The 16,545-nt window shown below is 37.5% G+C and overlaps 1 protein-coding gene across 2 annotated transcripts in view; it reads right to left on the minus strand.

The window, feature by feature from the left end:
* The window catches only part of SLC25A12 (solute carrier family 25 member 12), a 98,596-nt gene that overhangs the window by 33,382 nt on the left and 48,669 nt on the right, over positions 1-16,545 (minus strand). For both annotated transcript variants that reach the window (XM_070358422.1, XM_070358416.1), the window contains exons 6-9: positions 9,513-9,659; positions 7,236-7,374; positions 6,483-6,576; positions 4,826-4,910 (exon numbers count right to left, since the gene is read on the minus strand). In XM_070358422.1, coding sequence (XP_070214523.1) covers positions 4,826-4,910; positions 6,483-6,576; positions 7,236-7,374; positions 9,513-9,659 — 465 coding nt within the window. The remainder of the gene's footprint in view (positions 1-4,825; positions 4,911-6,482; positions 6,577-7,235; positions 7,375-9,512; positions 9,660-16,545) is intronic.

Consider the following 16,545-nt stretch of genomic DNA (forward strand, 5'->3'; position numbering starts at 1 on the left):
GAAACAGAGGGAGAAATCATTCTAATAATGTTCTGACAGAACCCAAGCCATCTTGTATTCCAAAAGTTTCTTGTGCGAGTGGGCTGCAGCTTAAATATAACTTCCCATAGAAACAAAACTTTTAAAAAGTATGTATATTCCCAAGCAGGTCCATCATAGATAAAATTTACCCCATATAGTTGAAAAAGAAATTATGTGATATACAGTAAAGAAAAAATAAAGAAGCTGTCTACGTATTCTCATATTGATCTTTAATCTCTAAAGCGCTTCATGGTCCAAAAACGTCACATTCTCTTCTCTCTGCAACCCACCTTCTTTTATTTAACTCATTTTAATCAAATGAAAATTTCCATTTTTCTCATTGGTTATCTCTATTCCTCCACCTCCTAAACAACACTTGCCATGGTCAGATGTAATTCTGGCCAATCTGGACAGTATAAAATGGCATTTAATTGTAGTTTTACTATGTATTTTTTTCTGTTTACTAATGATACAGAATTTTCTTTCCCCCCTTTCTTTCTTCCCTGCCTCCTTCCTTCCCCCATTTGGATATCTTCTTTCTCTTCTGTGTAGCCTGTCTTCTCATCCTTTTGGTGATATGTTTTATGAACAAAGGTTCTTAAATTTAATGAAGTTCAATTTTTTTTTTAATGATAAGTATTTTATGCCCTGTTTGTAAAAATCTGTTTATCTTTTGATTATGAATATAATCTCCTATGTTATCTTCTCTAAGCTTTTATCTTTCAAGTTTAGAACACCCCAGGTGGAATAGATTTTGGGGTATGGTGTGGGGTGGGAATTTTTTTTGTATATTATATCCATCAATAAAAATTATTAAAAAAAATACAATACAGAATTTCAGCCAGCACAAAACTTTAAAAAGTGAAACATTTCAGGCAATAAAGGAGAAGACACAAGATATAATTCTTCCTCATTTGCCATTCTTCTAAGGAAAGTAGATGAGGGTGAACGAAGGAGTTGTGTCATATCTGTATTTGAGTTCAACTTGGAGTTGGCTCAGATAGCCTTCTCATATTTAACAACTACCACCACAACAATAATGGCAGTTAACATGTACTGCATACTTAGTAGGTATAAGCACATGACCTCATGTAATTCTCACAATAATCCTGTGAGATGGATACTATGCTCTCTACTTAATAAATGATGAAACTGAGACAGGAAAGATGTTACCTAATCAGCGCCCAAGTTCTTAAACTCTGTCTCTCTCATAACTTTTATTTCTGAGCTTGGAGATCCTCCATCACGCACATGTGTTTTCATAACTTTCACAGGCTGAGATCACACAACATGCCATTCTTCCTGTTTTTTGTCTAGGTTTCAAGAAAACTCCTATATGGAAATACTCTACATACAAAATTCTAAATAATTATGTACTTCTAGTTTGATAACATAGGAAAAGAGAATCAAAAGTGTCTTCTGGAAGTAACATGGACATAGTCATGGTTAGCACTACTGTGATTTCGCGGTCTAGAGAAGTTTTAAAAACAAGTCACTAAAATTTCAGTCTATATGGCTACCTTAGAATGCTTCATAGTAATAAGTTTAAAATAATTTTACTAAGAAAAGCTTTTTCTAGATTGAAAACTGCAGGAAGTTTATTACTTTGTTTGCTGTAAGAACTTAGGCATATTTTTATATTATTCTACTGAGGTCCTAGCCTATATTCCTCATAAAGCTTTTAATGTTACAAGGAAAAACAGAGATACATTAAAATTTTTGAAAAAGAAAAAAATCCATTGCTTCACATAATTTTTACAGGATGCAGGAACTTGAAGGATTCTTAGATCTGCAGGTACTCATTTTACTAAAGGAGAAACCGAGGACCATAGAAACTTACACCAGATAGCAAAGACAGTAAAGATCAGATTTTACAATGGCTGTAACTAGGGATATTAATTTGAATCCCTCTTAAATAATATTCATATATGTGTTTCCATGAAATTCTAAAATTATTTATGACTTGAGTTTTTTCCATGTGTTGTTTTTACAATGATTTATTTACAAGAAAAAAACAGATTTTAAATCTTCATTTTTATTTCTTTATTCCAAACTCTCAGCAATGTGTGTGTGTGTTCAATCGTTCACTCATGTCCAACTCTGTGCAAGCCCACAGACTGTAGCCTTCTAGTTCCTTTGTCCATGGAATTTTCCAGGCGAGAATACTGGAATGGGGTACCATTTCTTCCTCCAGGGGATCTTTCCGACCCAAGGACCAAACCCGCATCTCTTAACGTCTCCTGCATCGGCAGGTGGAGTCTTCACCTGTGCCACCTGGGAAGCCCAACCCCTCAGCAGTAAGACCACCCTATCTGATATGTGACAGAAAAATCAACAACACAGGCTCTGAGCGTCCTCCTTTGGGACCAATGTAAGTACACCCAGGATGTCTACCTGTTCTCTGGAGACTGCAGGTCCCCATGCCCTTCACCAGTGAGGGAAAAGGAAGAGAAGGCACACCACCACCACACTGGATGCCAATCAGAAACACAGCAAGAGAGAATGGTGGTTTCTATCACTGCCCATTTTCTAAGTAACTGACAAGAGCTTTGAGCATCAGCGCTGCCACTGCAGGCAGGCAAATCTAATCTGTCTTCAAGAAAATTTCCAACAGTAGTAGAATTACAACACCTTCCTAAGGAATCAGAACTATGAGCAATGCAGACTTAGGGCGCCAAAGATTACAAAAGCCACCTTCATTGATGGCCTCCAGCAAAATAGCTAGGGGCAAGAAAGGCCAGTAAAAGAAGAAGAGCACCAGAAAGGTTGAAAAAGGAGGAAATGGGTTGGGTTTTTTAATTCATTACACTGTTTTTAATAAGCTAAATGAGATATTCCCCAGTTAACAATTATTAAGGACACCCCCCAAGGAAAGCTTTATTCATAGACATATAACAGTAAAAAAAAAAACTCCTTTTGAAATGAAATTTTTCGAACTTTAATGTGTACTATAAAATATAAAATTATATTCAATAAGAGCTCTTTAAATATTTTAACACATCTCCAAATTTTAAATAATTTTATTAAATTTTACTATAAATCAATGAATTGGAATAAATCCACCTTTTTTTTTTTAAAGGATCTGAGAACTTATAACAAAAATAAACTTTGAAGGCAGCAAATAAGAGCTTTTTACTACTAAAGGGGCTAAATCTCAGTGGGTTACTGATATATTTTAATTTACAGGAAGCTTTACTATACCCCAGGCAAAGTATTAACATAAAATGTAGATATAAAAGCAATTAGTTTCCATTTTCAATTTACTTACCTGACTATAGCACTATTATAAAAACTTTTAACTAAAATCCTATTTTGTAAATTTCTTAGCAACTTTAAATTAGATCTTATAATACCTATGAAGTTCCTGATTATTACACAGAGTAAAACTGAACATTCTATTTTGTTTCCGAGGCAGAATCATCATTCCATGGAGCTCAAACAGAAGAAAGTTTTGCTACTGAAACTTCCCACAGTGAACCACACTCAGATACCTTGATGTTTTGCTAGCACATCTAGCTACTCATCAATGTGGTAGCAGCAAAATAGACGCAGCCTTTTCCATGGTATGCCAATGTAGCTTCTCTCTCTCTCTCTCCCCTCCTCTCTCATCTCCTGTCTTCTTCCCCTCCAGCCCCCGTCTCCCTTCACCCTCCCCACGTCTCCTAGCCTCATAGTGTATCACAGTCTTCTAAAGAATCATGAGGGAACAGGTCTCATGTCTGTTAGACAAGGACTAGCCCTCCTATAACCTTCATCCCCAGCCCCAAAACTATATGACCACCACTGCAACTGAGGCTTCTTCCAAATGCCTCAGAAATAGGGTTTCAGTTTAAAACAAGATTTTTAAAAAATCTGCTCAATTCCACTCTTCAAGGTAATATCATGGAGTTTAGTTTCCTAACAGAGTATTTTTCAAACCAGAAATAAGGCTGCAATAACTTTATAGGACTCAGAACTTACTGTTTTTATCACTCTTAACATAAACAAAAAACTAATATCATCAAAAATGTAATAATAATCAAGGTTTTCTTTCTGGTTCATTATTTACATAGTTTTCCTGTGTTATTGTTGTAATCTATAAGACACTATAGTGAAAGATTCTCAGTCAAAGATTCATTTCAGTAGAGGAATGTCTTGTATTTTAGAGTCTTCCCTGGTGGCTCAGACGGTAAAGCATCTGTCTACAGTGCGGGAGACCCAGGTTCGATCCCTGGGTTGGGAAGATCCCCTGGAGAAGGAAATGGCAATCCACTCCAGTACTATTGCCTGGAAAATCCCATGAACAGAGGAGCCTGGTAGGCTACAGACCATGGGGTCACAAAGAGTTGGACACACAAAGAGTGTTATTGTTGTAATCTATAAGACACTATAGTGAAAGATTCTCAAAGACTGATTTCAGTAGAGGAATGTCTTGTATTTTAAAAACCCTATAAATACCAGTTTGATAATACAAACTGAACTTCACACTAATCTTTAAATATCACTAGACAAATGAAAGGAAAAGACTGCTACTCTAGGGGAGGGAAGCTAAGCCCATATGTGTCTACACTCTCATTTTCCTTATCTTAAAAAGCTAAAAGAAGGAAAAAAACAAACAAACAAAAAACACAAACATAAATCTACCTGCCCCATAAGAATACTCTATAAGGGTGGGGGTAACAGTTTTATAAACGTAATCTTTGTGCTAAGTAAAGTCTTTCTGTAAATCATGTTTTCATTTCCATAGGTTCAGAAAGTTCAGGCTGTCATGTCCATACTACTTTAGCATTTTTGAAGATGATTCTGTTTATGAGATGCCTCCTACCTGTCTCTGAAGTTCTGCCAGGTTGTAAGGTAAGGCTCCTTCAGCCAGTGGGGCTATTCTCTCAATATCTGCCAAAGTCAAGCGCCTTCAGGCAAAAATATGGGAAAGAAAGAACTGTTAGACACCAACAGACGACACCTCATACTAAGATCACCTTTCTTCAGAAAGAAAAGGGTAAAAAAGAACTATGGTTTAAAAGTAGTATTTCCCTATTCACACAGATAATTTTAGTAAGAGGGGAAAAAAAAAAACTTCAGACCTTGCTTGCCACACAAAAAGCAAAAGACTCTAAAGAAATAATAGAGAGTACACAAATTAATTACTCTAAAAATAGATTAAAAAAACTAAAGAAATAATTCTTCTCAGAAGCAAAGTATAAACACTGACTGTTCAGTTCGTACACATTGAATATATTTCTTTAGCATACATCTTTAATGCTTAAGTGCAAAGTATCTTGAGAAGGATAAACACAAAAGTGATAGATACTGGTTGCCTTTAAGGGTAGAAGGGAGAAGGGGTGGGAGATATTTTTACAGCGGGCTCTTTAAAACTCTGAGTTTTGAACTGAGTGAATGAACTACTGTTTTAAAATAAGTGTATTCCATGATCCAGGTAGTAGGTCACTTCAGATCCAGTTTTGAGAAGCACTCTTTGCAAGCTTTTATTATCATAAAGGATGTTCAATACCTTTATTACAAATGTAAATTCTAGATGGATGAGGTACGGGCCTGATATTTCATGTCAGTCATCAAAGACTGGCTGGTTTATCCAGTATCAACTCCAGCTTGACAATTTATTATGTAACATGAAGGCAATAAATTATCTATGGTACACTCAACTTCTACTAGTCTTCAGTTCTAGGGTTAAAACCTATTTTTCAGATATGCCTACACTTACATAACTGCTAAAGCTGACTAAGAAAATCTGATCACTTAGTAGATCCTGAGTCCCCTCTCCCGAGGTCCTACTGGATGCCCACGGACAAAGCTTTTTCATCTGGATTTGTGTAAGACTTTACAAATTAAATACTGGGTTTTTTCAATCTATAAAAGAGACATAAAACATCTAAGCTTAATTATGTTGATAACCATGACAATAATGTCACAGGCATATTTCAAGAAAATGATACCCTCCAACACAAAATGGTATATACTGTTTAGGAAAATGCCCACTCACAATGAGTCAAAAAAAGGTTATAAGATTCCTGAACATGTACTTCAATTTATTTTATAAATTTAGGCAAATATCCACAAATCTCTAAAAATTTCTAACCACCTCTACAGAGTCCAGATTAAATCAATTTTTCTGTCCCTCACTTACTTCTCGTTTCCCTCTCCCCCTCCTCTATCATTCTTCCTTCCCCCTTTCCCTCTCACACTCTTCAACAGCCTTTACTCCCTTCGTTACCTCTCTGTTTCTTCCCTTCCTTTCTCTTCCCTCCCCTTCTTGCTTTCCCTTTCCCTTTGTCCGTTTCCCCCTGCCTTTAGTCTGTCTTCACCTATCTCGTCCTCCTCCCGTTTCTCATATCTGCCCGTGTCTTTTTCTTGAAACTTATATACTGAGCAAACTATTGATTAAATGAACTAAAAGAACACCACTGCTTCACATTAAAGTAACTGTCCTAAAAAGTATCATGAGGAATTACTGGAATAGTTACCCTGTAGCATTATATAAGTCTGAAAGCTGGTACAGGATGTCAATTTCTAGTGGGGTGACTTGTCCATAGCGTATGGCACTCTGGGCAAATTCCTCTGGAAGAAAAAGAAAATGCTTTAAAATCTTCAAAGACTCTTAACATATAACAAACTTCTACCTTAACTATTATCTGAAAGCTAAAAGCATTTTAGTATTATTTTAAAAGTCTAAAACTGAATTTCAATATCTAAGTTCAGCTACATAGAAATAACTACAAAAATATGAAAACTGGCAAAAGATAAAATGTTAAGATGATAAAACAGTAAAAGCAGGTAAAGTAATTTCAGAGGTAAAACAATCGCTTTAGGTTCCTCTAACCTCATCTTGTTTATTTGCTTTGGTCTCCAGAGCTACAAGATGAAAGAACTGGCTCTTCTCCAGTCACTTAAAACATCCCACTACAATTCAGCAAAAGAAGTAGCCCTGCCCATCTTTCTGTGGCCACTCCTTCCTCATACAAAGAAGCCGTTGCCACTGACCTGTTTGACAGACTGGGCCACGGTTCTTTTTAAAACTGTCAAAGCCACTTTTCCACTCCTGACCTTGGCATCCCATTAAACCCAACTGGATTTTTGGAGACCATGATGGTCCAAGTGAAATATACACACTTTCTAGATGTGGCTTCACAGTAGTAAACCTAGATCAACCTCACACCCTAGATAAAGAAAAGTGAAAATGCTGAGATTCGCATCAATATGTATTTTAAAAATCTTACCCTTTGTGACTTCAACATCTTTCCTTGTGCCAGCTAGAGTGCTATATATCTTACGAACAAGCTCCATGTTATTCAGTAAGGAGTTAAATGCATTGAAGTATGAGAAGCTAACCTGGTGTGAGATACTTCCTCCGGCTGCCTAGGAAATGACAACACAGAAAGTTAAACAAAAAAAACAAAAGCACATTTATGGACACTGAACTTTCTCAAAGAAGAACCAAAGGAATCTTCATTACTAAAATGATAAACAACCAGTCCATAAACACAAGGTCGGTATCATGCTGAAACGCTCAGTGCATTTCAAGCCCTCAGGAAAGTCTATGTAATTTAGGTGTTAAGGAAGAAAGCAACATCTGGAAGTTGGACTTCATGGTTCATCTACCTATAAGGTCAAAAACAACAAATATAATTATCACAGATCAAAACCAATGATTATTTAAACAGGATTTTCAAGACCTTCAACTATGAAACTCCTGCTATTTCTGGATAATCCAAACCTCAACAGACAATAATAAGAAACATTTTTTAAACTTGTTTTTTTTTCCACACCCATATACAAAAACCAGTGGTAACTTTAAATTTTAAGACTATTTCACTTTATCAACTTTACTAATCTTTTCTTTTTTAAGCTTCTTGTTATAATTAACATATGGAATGCTCTGTGCTGAGCGCTGAATCTCTGTGACAAAATGTAAAACTACAAAAAACTCCAAAAAGATGTAGAGAAAATCTAGGGAGGATTTACTTGCTATAAATATGTCTTTAGTGGAACAGTGCTAAAGAGGCTCTCTCATGCCTGGGGAAGAAGGGGGACAGTACAGCCTACCCTACTCTGCAGGGTAGGGGTAACTTCTCCCTCTATCCAACAGTTAGACATAAACTCAAAAGAGAATATTTTTCGTAGCTTGCAAACATTTAATTTCTAAGCCAAGAGTCAGAGGAATCCAGATGATTAAAAACATTCTCTATTAAAAACTCAAATACTTATGGAAATGACAGTGTGACAACCTTAATCATAAAGATCTATATTAAGGACAGTATAGGTAATGATGGGCATATGTTCCCACCCTCATCCCTCACACACGAGCCTTAGCCCAAATATATGTGATATTTGTATTAGCCTGAATTTGGATACCAGTGATCCAAAAAGCCAGATTCAAATTATTTAACATATGCCTCCAGAAACTGAGATGGCATTTGGTAAACAGGCTATAAAGGTCCATCTAACCCAACTGGAAAAGATTAAACAGGCTCCCTCACCCCAAGGTACTGAGCTCTTCTCTCTAGGATTTTCTTTTCTTCTCTCCTCCCTCTCTCCCTTACTTTCTTTTCTTCCTTCTTTCATTTTTTTGGCTAGGGTACGAGGTGAGGGTAGAGGAGTGGGAGATGGGTGTCAAGGAGGTGAAATGTATAGGAGAAAGTGACATGCTCCATGTTCAAATTCACTGAAGAAAAAGAACAGAAGTTGATCTTTCTACCCTGGTCCAAATCAGGGATAATGATCTTCAGCTGAGACAACAAAAGCGCTCATTGGCTTCCTTCCATTTAAAACAAGCAGCAATCAAAAACTTACACATAAGTACAATACAGGAACAAGAAAACCGGTGAGGACAGTTTCACCATTCTTTGTGAGGAAGTGGATGACATCAGTTTGCTATTGGCCCAGATGCTTACTTTACAGAGTTTAGCAGTTTAAAGAACAAAAAACTGTCTGGTCCATGCAGACTGAGTGCACAGGTGAAGGGGCAGAGAGAGGAGTGAGCCACAGAGGCTGACGCCCACATATTTCCTCCGTACCTTCTGCCACAGCCATGGTTATTAAAACAGTGTGGAGGCCAGTGATGATCCCTCTAGCAAACAGCACCCTGCAGGCAACAAAGGAAGGAGCCATCCTTATAGCAAGGCTTTGGGAGCCTGGTGGGATGGAAAGAGGCCAAAGGTGAAGGCAGTAGTGTCTGTGAGAAGTACTGCCCTTGGGAAAAAGTAATTGCACACCCTTGTCTACATACTCCCCTGTTTTCTTTAGGTGGACTCTGTAAATGGAAATAAACAATTTGGAAATATATGAGAGCAAGATTGTGGTGCCGATCTGGGGGAAAACTATTCACTATCACCCCGCCCCCACACACATCTCCCTTACACACATCTGATTACCTCCTACCAACTAAGAGTAAAGTTACAACAGATGAGAGGGAGACATGCCGAGGGATGCAATCCAGGACAATGGTTTCAAAAGTCTGAGGAAATACAAAGTTGAAGTCATTGCTTTTTACTTACTGAAACTAAGTTCTCCTCCACGAAGGGAGTAAGCATGTGAGACCGGATGGTAACCATAATGTCACTGAAATCCAGACCAGAAATCAGGCCACTTTTGCTTTTGTCTTTGAGAGCAAAGGCTTGCCTTGCATGTTCCAATTGTAGTTCCTGGAGGGAGAAGTCAGAAACAGGGCCTCAGGCTGATGGAAGCATACCCCAAATGTGTGTTTTAGAAAAGCAGGGACATCCTTCCTGTACATGCATTTACTTTAAAAATGAATAATACACATCTTTGAATGTACAGCAAAACTCTTCATGTCTTTTCAAAAAGCACATTTTCCTGAAAATATACTTACTACATGTTATTCCTCAGGAAGAAAAGTGAGTCACAGAATGTCAATAAAAAGGGAGGTGGGGAGGGGAAAACCTTTGTTTACCTGAAAAGTTTTCATTACTGAAAATAGAGTTATCTTTTCAGTGCTTTAAGTTTTTGCTTTTAAAATATATAGTAACTCTCCTGCTTGAAGAAGTTCTTGTCATCCCAGAGCACTTTCTAGATTACAGGTGGCTCTCCCTATCGGAGGGTTTCATGTCCTTAGATTCAATCAACCACAGCTCAAATTCTAATATGAAAGTTATGAATAACAAATTGCATAAGCACTGTTCATCTATCACTCTATGTGGCTTTGAGTGATACCCACAAACTGTAGAACAATCCAGAAGATCGTGGAACTTTTCAACTATTGGGCAGCCAAACTTTGTAGTAGGTGATATCAATTAAAATTTTTAAAAAAATTTAAAAAGTGGGCTTCCCTGGTGGTCCAGTGGTTAACAATCCACCTGCCAAAATCAGGGTATGCAGGTTTGATACCTGATCCAGGAAGATCCCACATGCTGTGGGGCAACTAAGCCCGTGTGCCATAACTGCTGAGCCCACGCCCCCTAGATACCATGCTCTCCAACATGAGAAGCCCCCGCTCGTTGCAACTAGAGAAAGCCCCTGCACAGCCAAAAATTAATTAATTAAGTAATTAAATTTTTTTAAATGCAAGTAATACCCTAAGGACTACTTAAAAGTCAAAATTAGAGCATTTCTTTCCTAGGACATATGACACAATCCAAATAAATTTGTTATCACAACATCATAATAGTGCTATTAGATGCCATTTTCACACTATTTGCAACTCTGGAAATAATGAAAGTGAGTTGTTCAGCTGTGTCCAACTCTGTGACCCCATGGACTGTAGTGCTCCAGGTCCTCTGTCCATGGAATTCTCCAGGCAAGAATACTAGAGTGGGTTGCCAGTTCCTTTTCCAGGGTATCTTCCCTTTGGATTTCAGTCTGAGCCAGCAGGGAACCCCTTGGAAACAATATTCCTATCTAAATATATAAATACTATTCACAGAAGATATATTAAACATTGCAATTAGCATTATCATTTATTTATAAAAGCCTACAAATCAATGTTGCTTTACCCTTTTCTGACATTTAAAATAGCTTTTGATAGAAGTTTCGCCCTTTTACTAATTATATTTTTCTGTATCTCAACAGTGGTTGAAAGACATTAAAATTGGTTTGACTCGTAATTCATTAAACTATACATTTGTTTTATAAAACATACATATAAATATGTCCATAGTTGTATGATATTTAACAATAAAACAAGTTTTTAAGTATTTTCTTAGCAGGTTGATAAGCTAGAAACAAGTTTATCAAATCTACTAAGTCTTTCAATAATCTTAACTTTTAAAAAATTTAATAATATCATCACACATATTTGGATTTTCTTGAAAATACCAACAGAAGCAGGGAAACTAAAAATCAACTGGTAAAAATATATGAAAGATAGAGTACAAAATAAACAACCAGCATGGTTTAACAAGGACTTCCAGGTGGCACTAGTGGTAAAAAAACCCACCAGCCAATCCTGAAGACTTAGAGATGCGGGTTCGACCCCTGGGTCAGGACGATCCCCTGAAGCAGGAAATGGCAACCCACTACAGTATTCTTGCCTGGAAAATTCCATGGACAGAGGAGCCAGGCGGGTTATAGTCCATGGGGCCACAGTCAGGCACAACTGAGCGACTAAGCACACACATGATTTGACAAAGTAGTTTTCTTTCCCACCCCTCTACTTTTTAAATTCCAACTTATTAAAGTATAATTGACAAATAAAAGTGTAGTATATTTAAAATGCGTACAAAGTTATGATTTGATATATGTATACATTGTGCAAGGACTCCCACCATTGAGTTAACTAACACACCCATCACTTCACATACTTTTTTTTTTTGACGAGAATACTTAAGTTCTACTCTTGGAAAATTTCAATTATACAATACAGTATTTTCATCACCATGTTATACATTAGATCTTCAGATTTTATTCATCTTAAAATTTATGCCCTTTTTCCAGCCTCTTCCTATTTCTCCTACCCCCTCCAATCATAATCATCATTCTACTCTGTTTCTACATGTACAATGTTTTATTTTTTAAGTGATACCAGGAAGTATTTCGGAGAAGGCAACGGCACCCCACTCCAGTACTCTTGCCTGGAAAACCCTATAGAAGGAGGAGCCTGGTAGGCTGCAGTCCATGGGGTCGCTAGGAGTCGGACACGACTGAGAGACTTCACTTTCACTTTTCACTTTCATGCATTGGAGAAGGAAATGGCAACCCACTCCAGTGTTCTTGCCTGGAGAATCCCAGGGACGGGGGAGCCTGGTGGGCTGCCGTCTATGAGGTCGCACAGAGTCGGACACGACTGAAGCGACTTAGCAGGAGCAGCAGCAGAAGTATTTGTCTTTCTGTGTCTGGCTTATGTCACTTAGTAGAATGCCCTCCAAGTTCAGCCATGCAGTTGCAAATGACAGGATCTCCTTTTCTGTTGTTGTCGAATAGTATTCCATTGCATAAATGTGGAATGAGATGTGTGTGTGTGTGTGTGTGTGTACACACACGACACATTTTCTTTAACCATTCTTTTGTCAATGGACACTTGTTTCTATACCTTGGCTACTATGATAATGCTGCAATAAACAAGAATATAGATAATCTCTTTGAGATGATGATTTTATTTCCTTTGGATACATACTCAGAAGTAGGATTGCTGGATTACAGTAGCTCTTTTAACTCCTTGAGAAATTCCCGTATTGTTTTCTATGGTGGCTGTACCAGTTTACTTTCCCACCAAGAGTGTACACAGGTTCCCTTTCCTCCACATCCTTGATGATATTTGTCGTGTCTGGTCTTTTTACTAACAGATAACGCAGTAAGTGTGAGGTGATATTTCATTGTGGTTTTGATTCACAATTCCCTGATTAGCAATGCTGAGCAAGTTTTCATCTATCTGTTGGCAATCTGTATGTCTTCTTTGAAAAAATGTTTATTCTGGTCCCTTGTCCATTTTGTAATTGCATTTGAGGGTGTTTGCTTTGCTCTGCTACTGAGCTGAATGAGTTCCTTGTATTTTTTGGATATGAATTCTTTATCAGATATATAGTTTGAAAATATTTACTCCCATTCCATAGCTTTTCATTTTGTTGTTGGTTTTCTTTGCTGTGCAGCTTTTCAGTTTCATGTAGTCCTACATGTTTATTTTTCCTTTTGTTGCCTTTGCTTATGGTGTCAAATCCAAAAAAATCATTGCCAAGATGGATGTCAAGGAGTTTACTCTCCATGTTTTCTTCCAGGGGTTTAAAGTTTCAGGTTTTACATTCAAGTTTTTAATCCATTTTGAGTTGGCTTTTGTGTATGGTTTAAGATAGTCCCGTTTCCCCAACACCATTTATTAAAGAGACTGATGTTGAAGTTGAAACTCCAATACTTTGGCCACCTGATGCGAAGAGCTGACTCATTTGAAAAGACCCTGATGCTAAGAAAGATTGAGGGCAGGAGAAGGGGACAACAGAGGATGAGATGGTTGGATGGCATCACTGACACAATGGACATGGGTTTGGGTGGACTCCGGGAGTTGGTGATGAACAGGGAGGCTGGGGGTGCTGTTGTTCATGGGGTCACAAGAGTCGGACACGACTGAGCGACTGAACTGAACTAAACTCTTTCTCCATATATACACGGCTTTATTTCTGGGCTCTTTATTCTGCTCCATTGATCTATGGGTCTGTTTTATGACAATAGCATACTGTTTTGAATGCTATACCTTCACAACATAGTTTGAATTCAGGAAGTGTCATCCCTGCAGCTTTGTTCTTTCTCAAGATAGATTTGGCAATTTGGGTTTTGTTTTTTTGTGTGTGTGGTTCCAGACAAATTTGAGGATTGTTTTTTTCCATTTCTGTGAAAAACGCTGCTGGAATTTTGACAGGGATTGCACTGAATCCATAAATCGTTTTGAGTATTGTGGATATTTTAACAATATTAATTTCTCAATCCATGGACACAAAATCTTTTCATTTATGTCTTCAATGTCTTTCATCAACATCTTATAGTTTCCAGATCTTTCATTTAGTTAAATTTACTCTGGTTTCCTTCTTTTTCATATTATTATGAAACAATCTTCTTAATTTACCTTTTCAATAGTTTGTTGCTGGTGTACAGAAATACTACTCTGTTTTGCACACTAATTTTATATCTGATAATTTTCCTGAAATTATTTTTAGTTCTAACAGTATTTTCAGTTCAGTTGCTCAGTCGTGTCCGACTCTTTGCGACCCCATGAATCGCAGCACAGTATTTTGTGTAAGCATAAAATCTTTAGGGTAGTCTACATACATTATGTCCTCTGCAAGCAAGGACAACTTTAATTTTTCCTTTCCAACTTGGATGCCTTTTATTTCTTTTCCTTGTCTAATTGCTCTGGTTAGGACTTCCATTCCCTTGTTTTTAATTTACATTTTTAAAATTTATTCTTGGCTACACTGGTCTTCATTGCCATGCACGGGCTTTCTCTAGTTGCAGGGAGTGGGGGCCACCCTCGAGTTGCGTCTCTGGGCTTCTCATTGTGGTGCCTTCTCTTGTCATGGAGCACAGCTCTAGAGCACGTCGGTTTCAGTAGTTGTGGGCCTAGTTGCCTGGTGGCATGCGGAATCTTCCTGGACCAAGAATCAAACCCATGTCCCCTGCATTGGTAGGCAGATTCTTTACCACTGGATCACCAGCGAAGTCCTTCCATTACCTTTTGAATAACAGTGATAATAGTGGACATCCTTGACTTGTTCCTGATCTTAGAGGAAAAGCTTTCAGCTTTTAACTATTGTGAGGTTAGCTGTAGACTTGTCATCTACAGCCTTTACTATGTCAGTATATTCCATCTACATCTGAGTTTTTATCATGAAAGGATCTTGAATTTTGTCAAATGCTTTTTCTGCATCTATACTGAAATGATCATGATTTTTAATCCTTCATTTTGTTAATATGGTCTATCATATTTAATGATTAGCATATGTTGAACCATCCTTACATCTCAGGAGTAAGTTCCACTTGATTATGATCCTTTTGGTCTACTACTGAATTCAGTTTGCTAATATTTTGTTGAGAATATGTCCATCTATCTTTATCAGGATACTGACCTGTTCTTTTCTTTTCTTATAGTGCCCTTATCTGGCTTTGGTATCAGGGTAATACTGATCTTGTACAATGAATTTGGAAGAAGTGCACTCTCCTCTGTTTTTTGGAAGACTTTGAGAAGGATTGGTATTAATTCTTTTTAAAATGTTTGGCAGTATTCATCAGTGAAGCCAAAATCACTGCAGACTGTGACTGCAGCCATGGAATTAAGATGATTGCTCCTTGGAAGAAGAGCTATGACAAACCTAGACAGTATATTAAAAAGCACAGACAACACTTTGCCAACAAAGGTACGTCTAGTCAAAGCTATGGTTTTTCCTGTAGGCATGTACCAATATGAGAGTTGGGCCATAAGGAAGGCTAAGTGCCAAAGAATGAATTATTTCCTCTAGTGGTGTCAGGGGAGACTCTTCAGGGTCCTTTGGACAGCAAGGTAATCAAACCAGTCAACCCTAAAGGAAATCAACCCTGAACATTCACTGGAAGGACTGATGCTAAAGCTGAAGCTCCAATATTTTGGCCACCTGATGTGAAGGGCCAACTCACTGGAAAAGACCATGATTCTGGGAAAGATTGAGGGCAGGGGGAGAAGGTAGCAACAGAGGATGAGATGGTTGGATTGCATCATCAGCTCAATAGACATGAATCTGAGCAAACTCCGGGAGATGGTGAAGGACAGAGAAGCCTGGTGTGTTGCAGTCCATGGGGTCACAAAGAGTCGAACACAACTGAGCAACTGAACAACAGTGAAGCCATCTGGTCCTGGACTTTTCTTTATTGAGAGGTTTTTATTTACTAATTCAATCTCTTTGTTAGTAACTGGTCTGTTTAGATTTTCCATTTCTTCATGAAATGGAGGTAGGTTGTATGTTTCTAGGAATTTATCCATTTCTTCTAGATTATCTCATTTGTTGGTGTATAACTGTTTATAGTAGTTTCTTATGATCTTTATCAGTTGTAATCAGTCTCCTCTTTCTGATTTTGAGTCTTCTTTTTTTCTTAGTGTAGCTAAATGTTTGTGAATTTTGCTTTTTTAAAAAACCCATTCTTGGTTTCATTGATCTTTCCTATTGTCTTTCTAGTCTCTATTTCATTTATTTCTGCTTTGATCTTTGTTAATTCCTTCTGACTTTGAGCTTATTCTCTTTCTAGCTCCTTGAAGTACAAAGGTAGACTGAGATTTTTTTTTTTTTGGTAACGTAGGTGTTTATCATTATAACCTTCCCTCTTAGAACTGCTTTTATTAAGCACCAAAGAATGAATGCTTTGCTTTGCTGTGTTTCCATTTTCATTTGTCTCAAGATATTTTTTTACTTTCCTTTTGATTTCATCTATGAACCATTATTTAGGAGCATGTTGTTCAATCTCCAATTTGTAAATATTTTCCTCTTCTACTTTAGTCCTTCTCCCTAACCCACTTCATATTTTTATCACCTCAGTTCCAACCACATCATCCTTCAAATGAAGCAGGCATTTTAAACCTCTATTTCAGCCTTAAATTATGGTTGAAAGCATTCCCCAAGG

This window comes from Bos mutus, chromosome 2 (genome assembly GCF_027580195.1).
Source record: "Bos mutus isolate GX-2022 chromosome 2, NWIPB_WYAK_1.1, whole genome shotgun sequence".
NCBI classification, from domain to species: Eukaryota; Metazoa; Chordata; class Mammalia; order Artiodactyla; family Bovidae; genus Bos; species Bos mutus.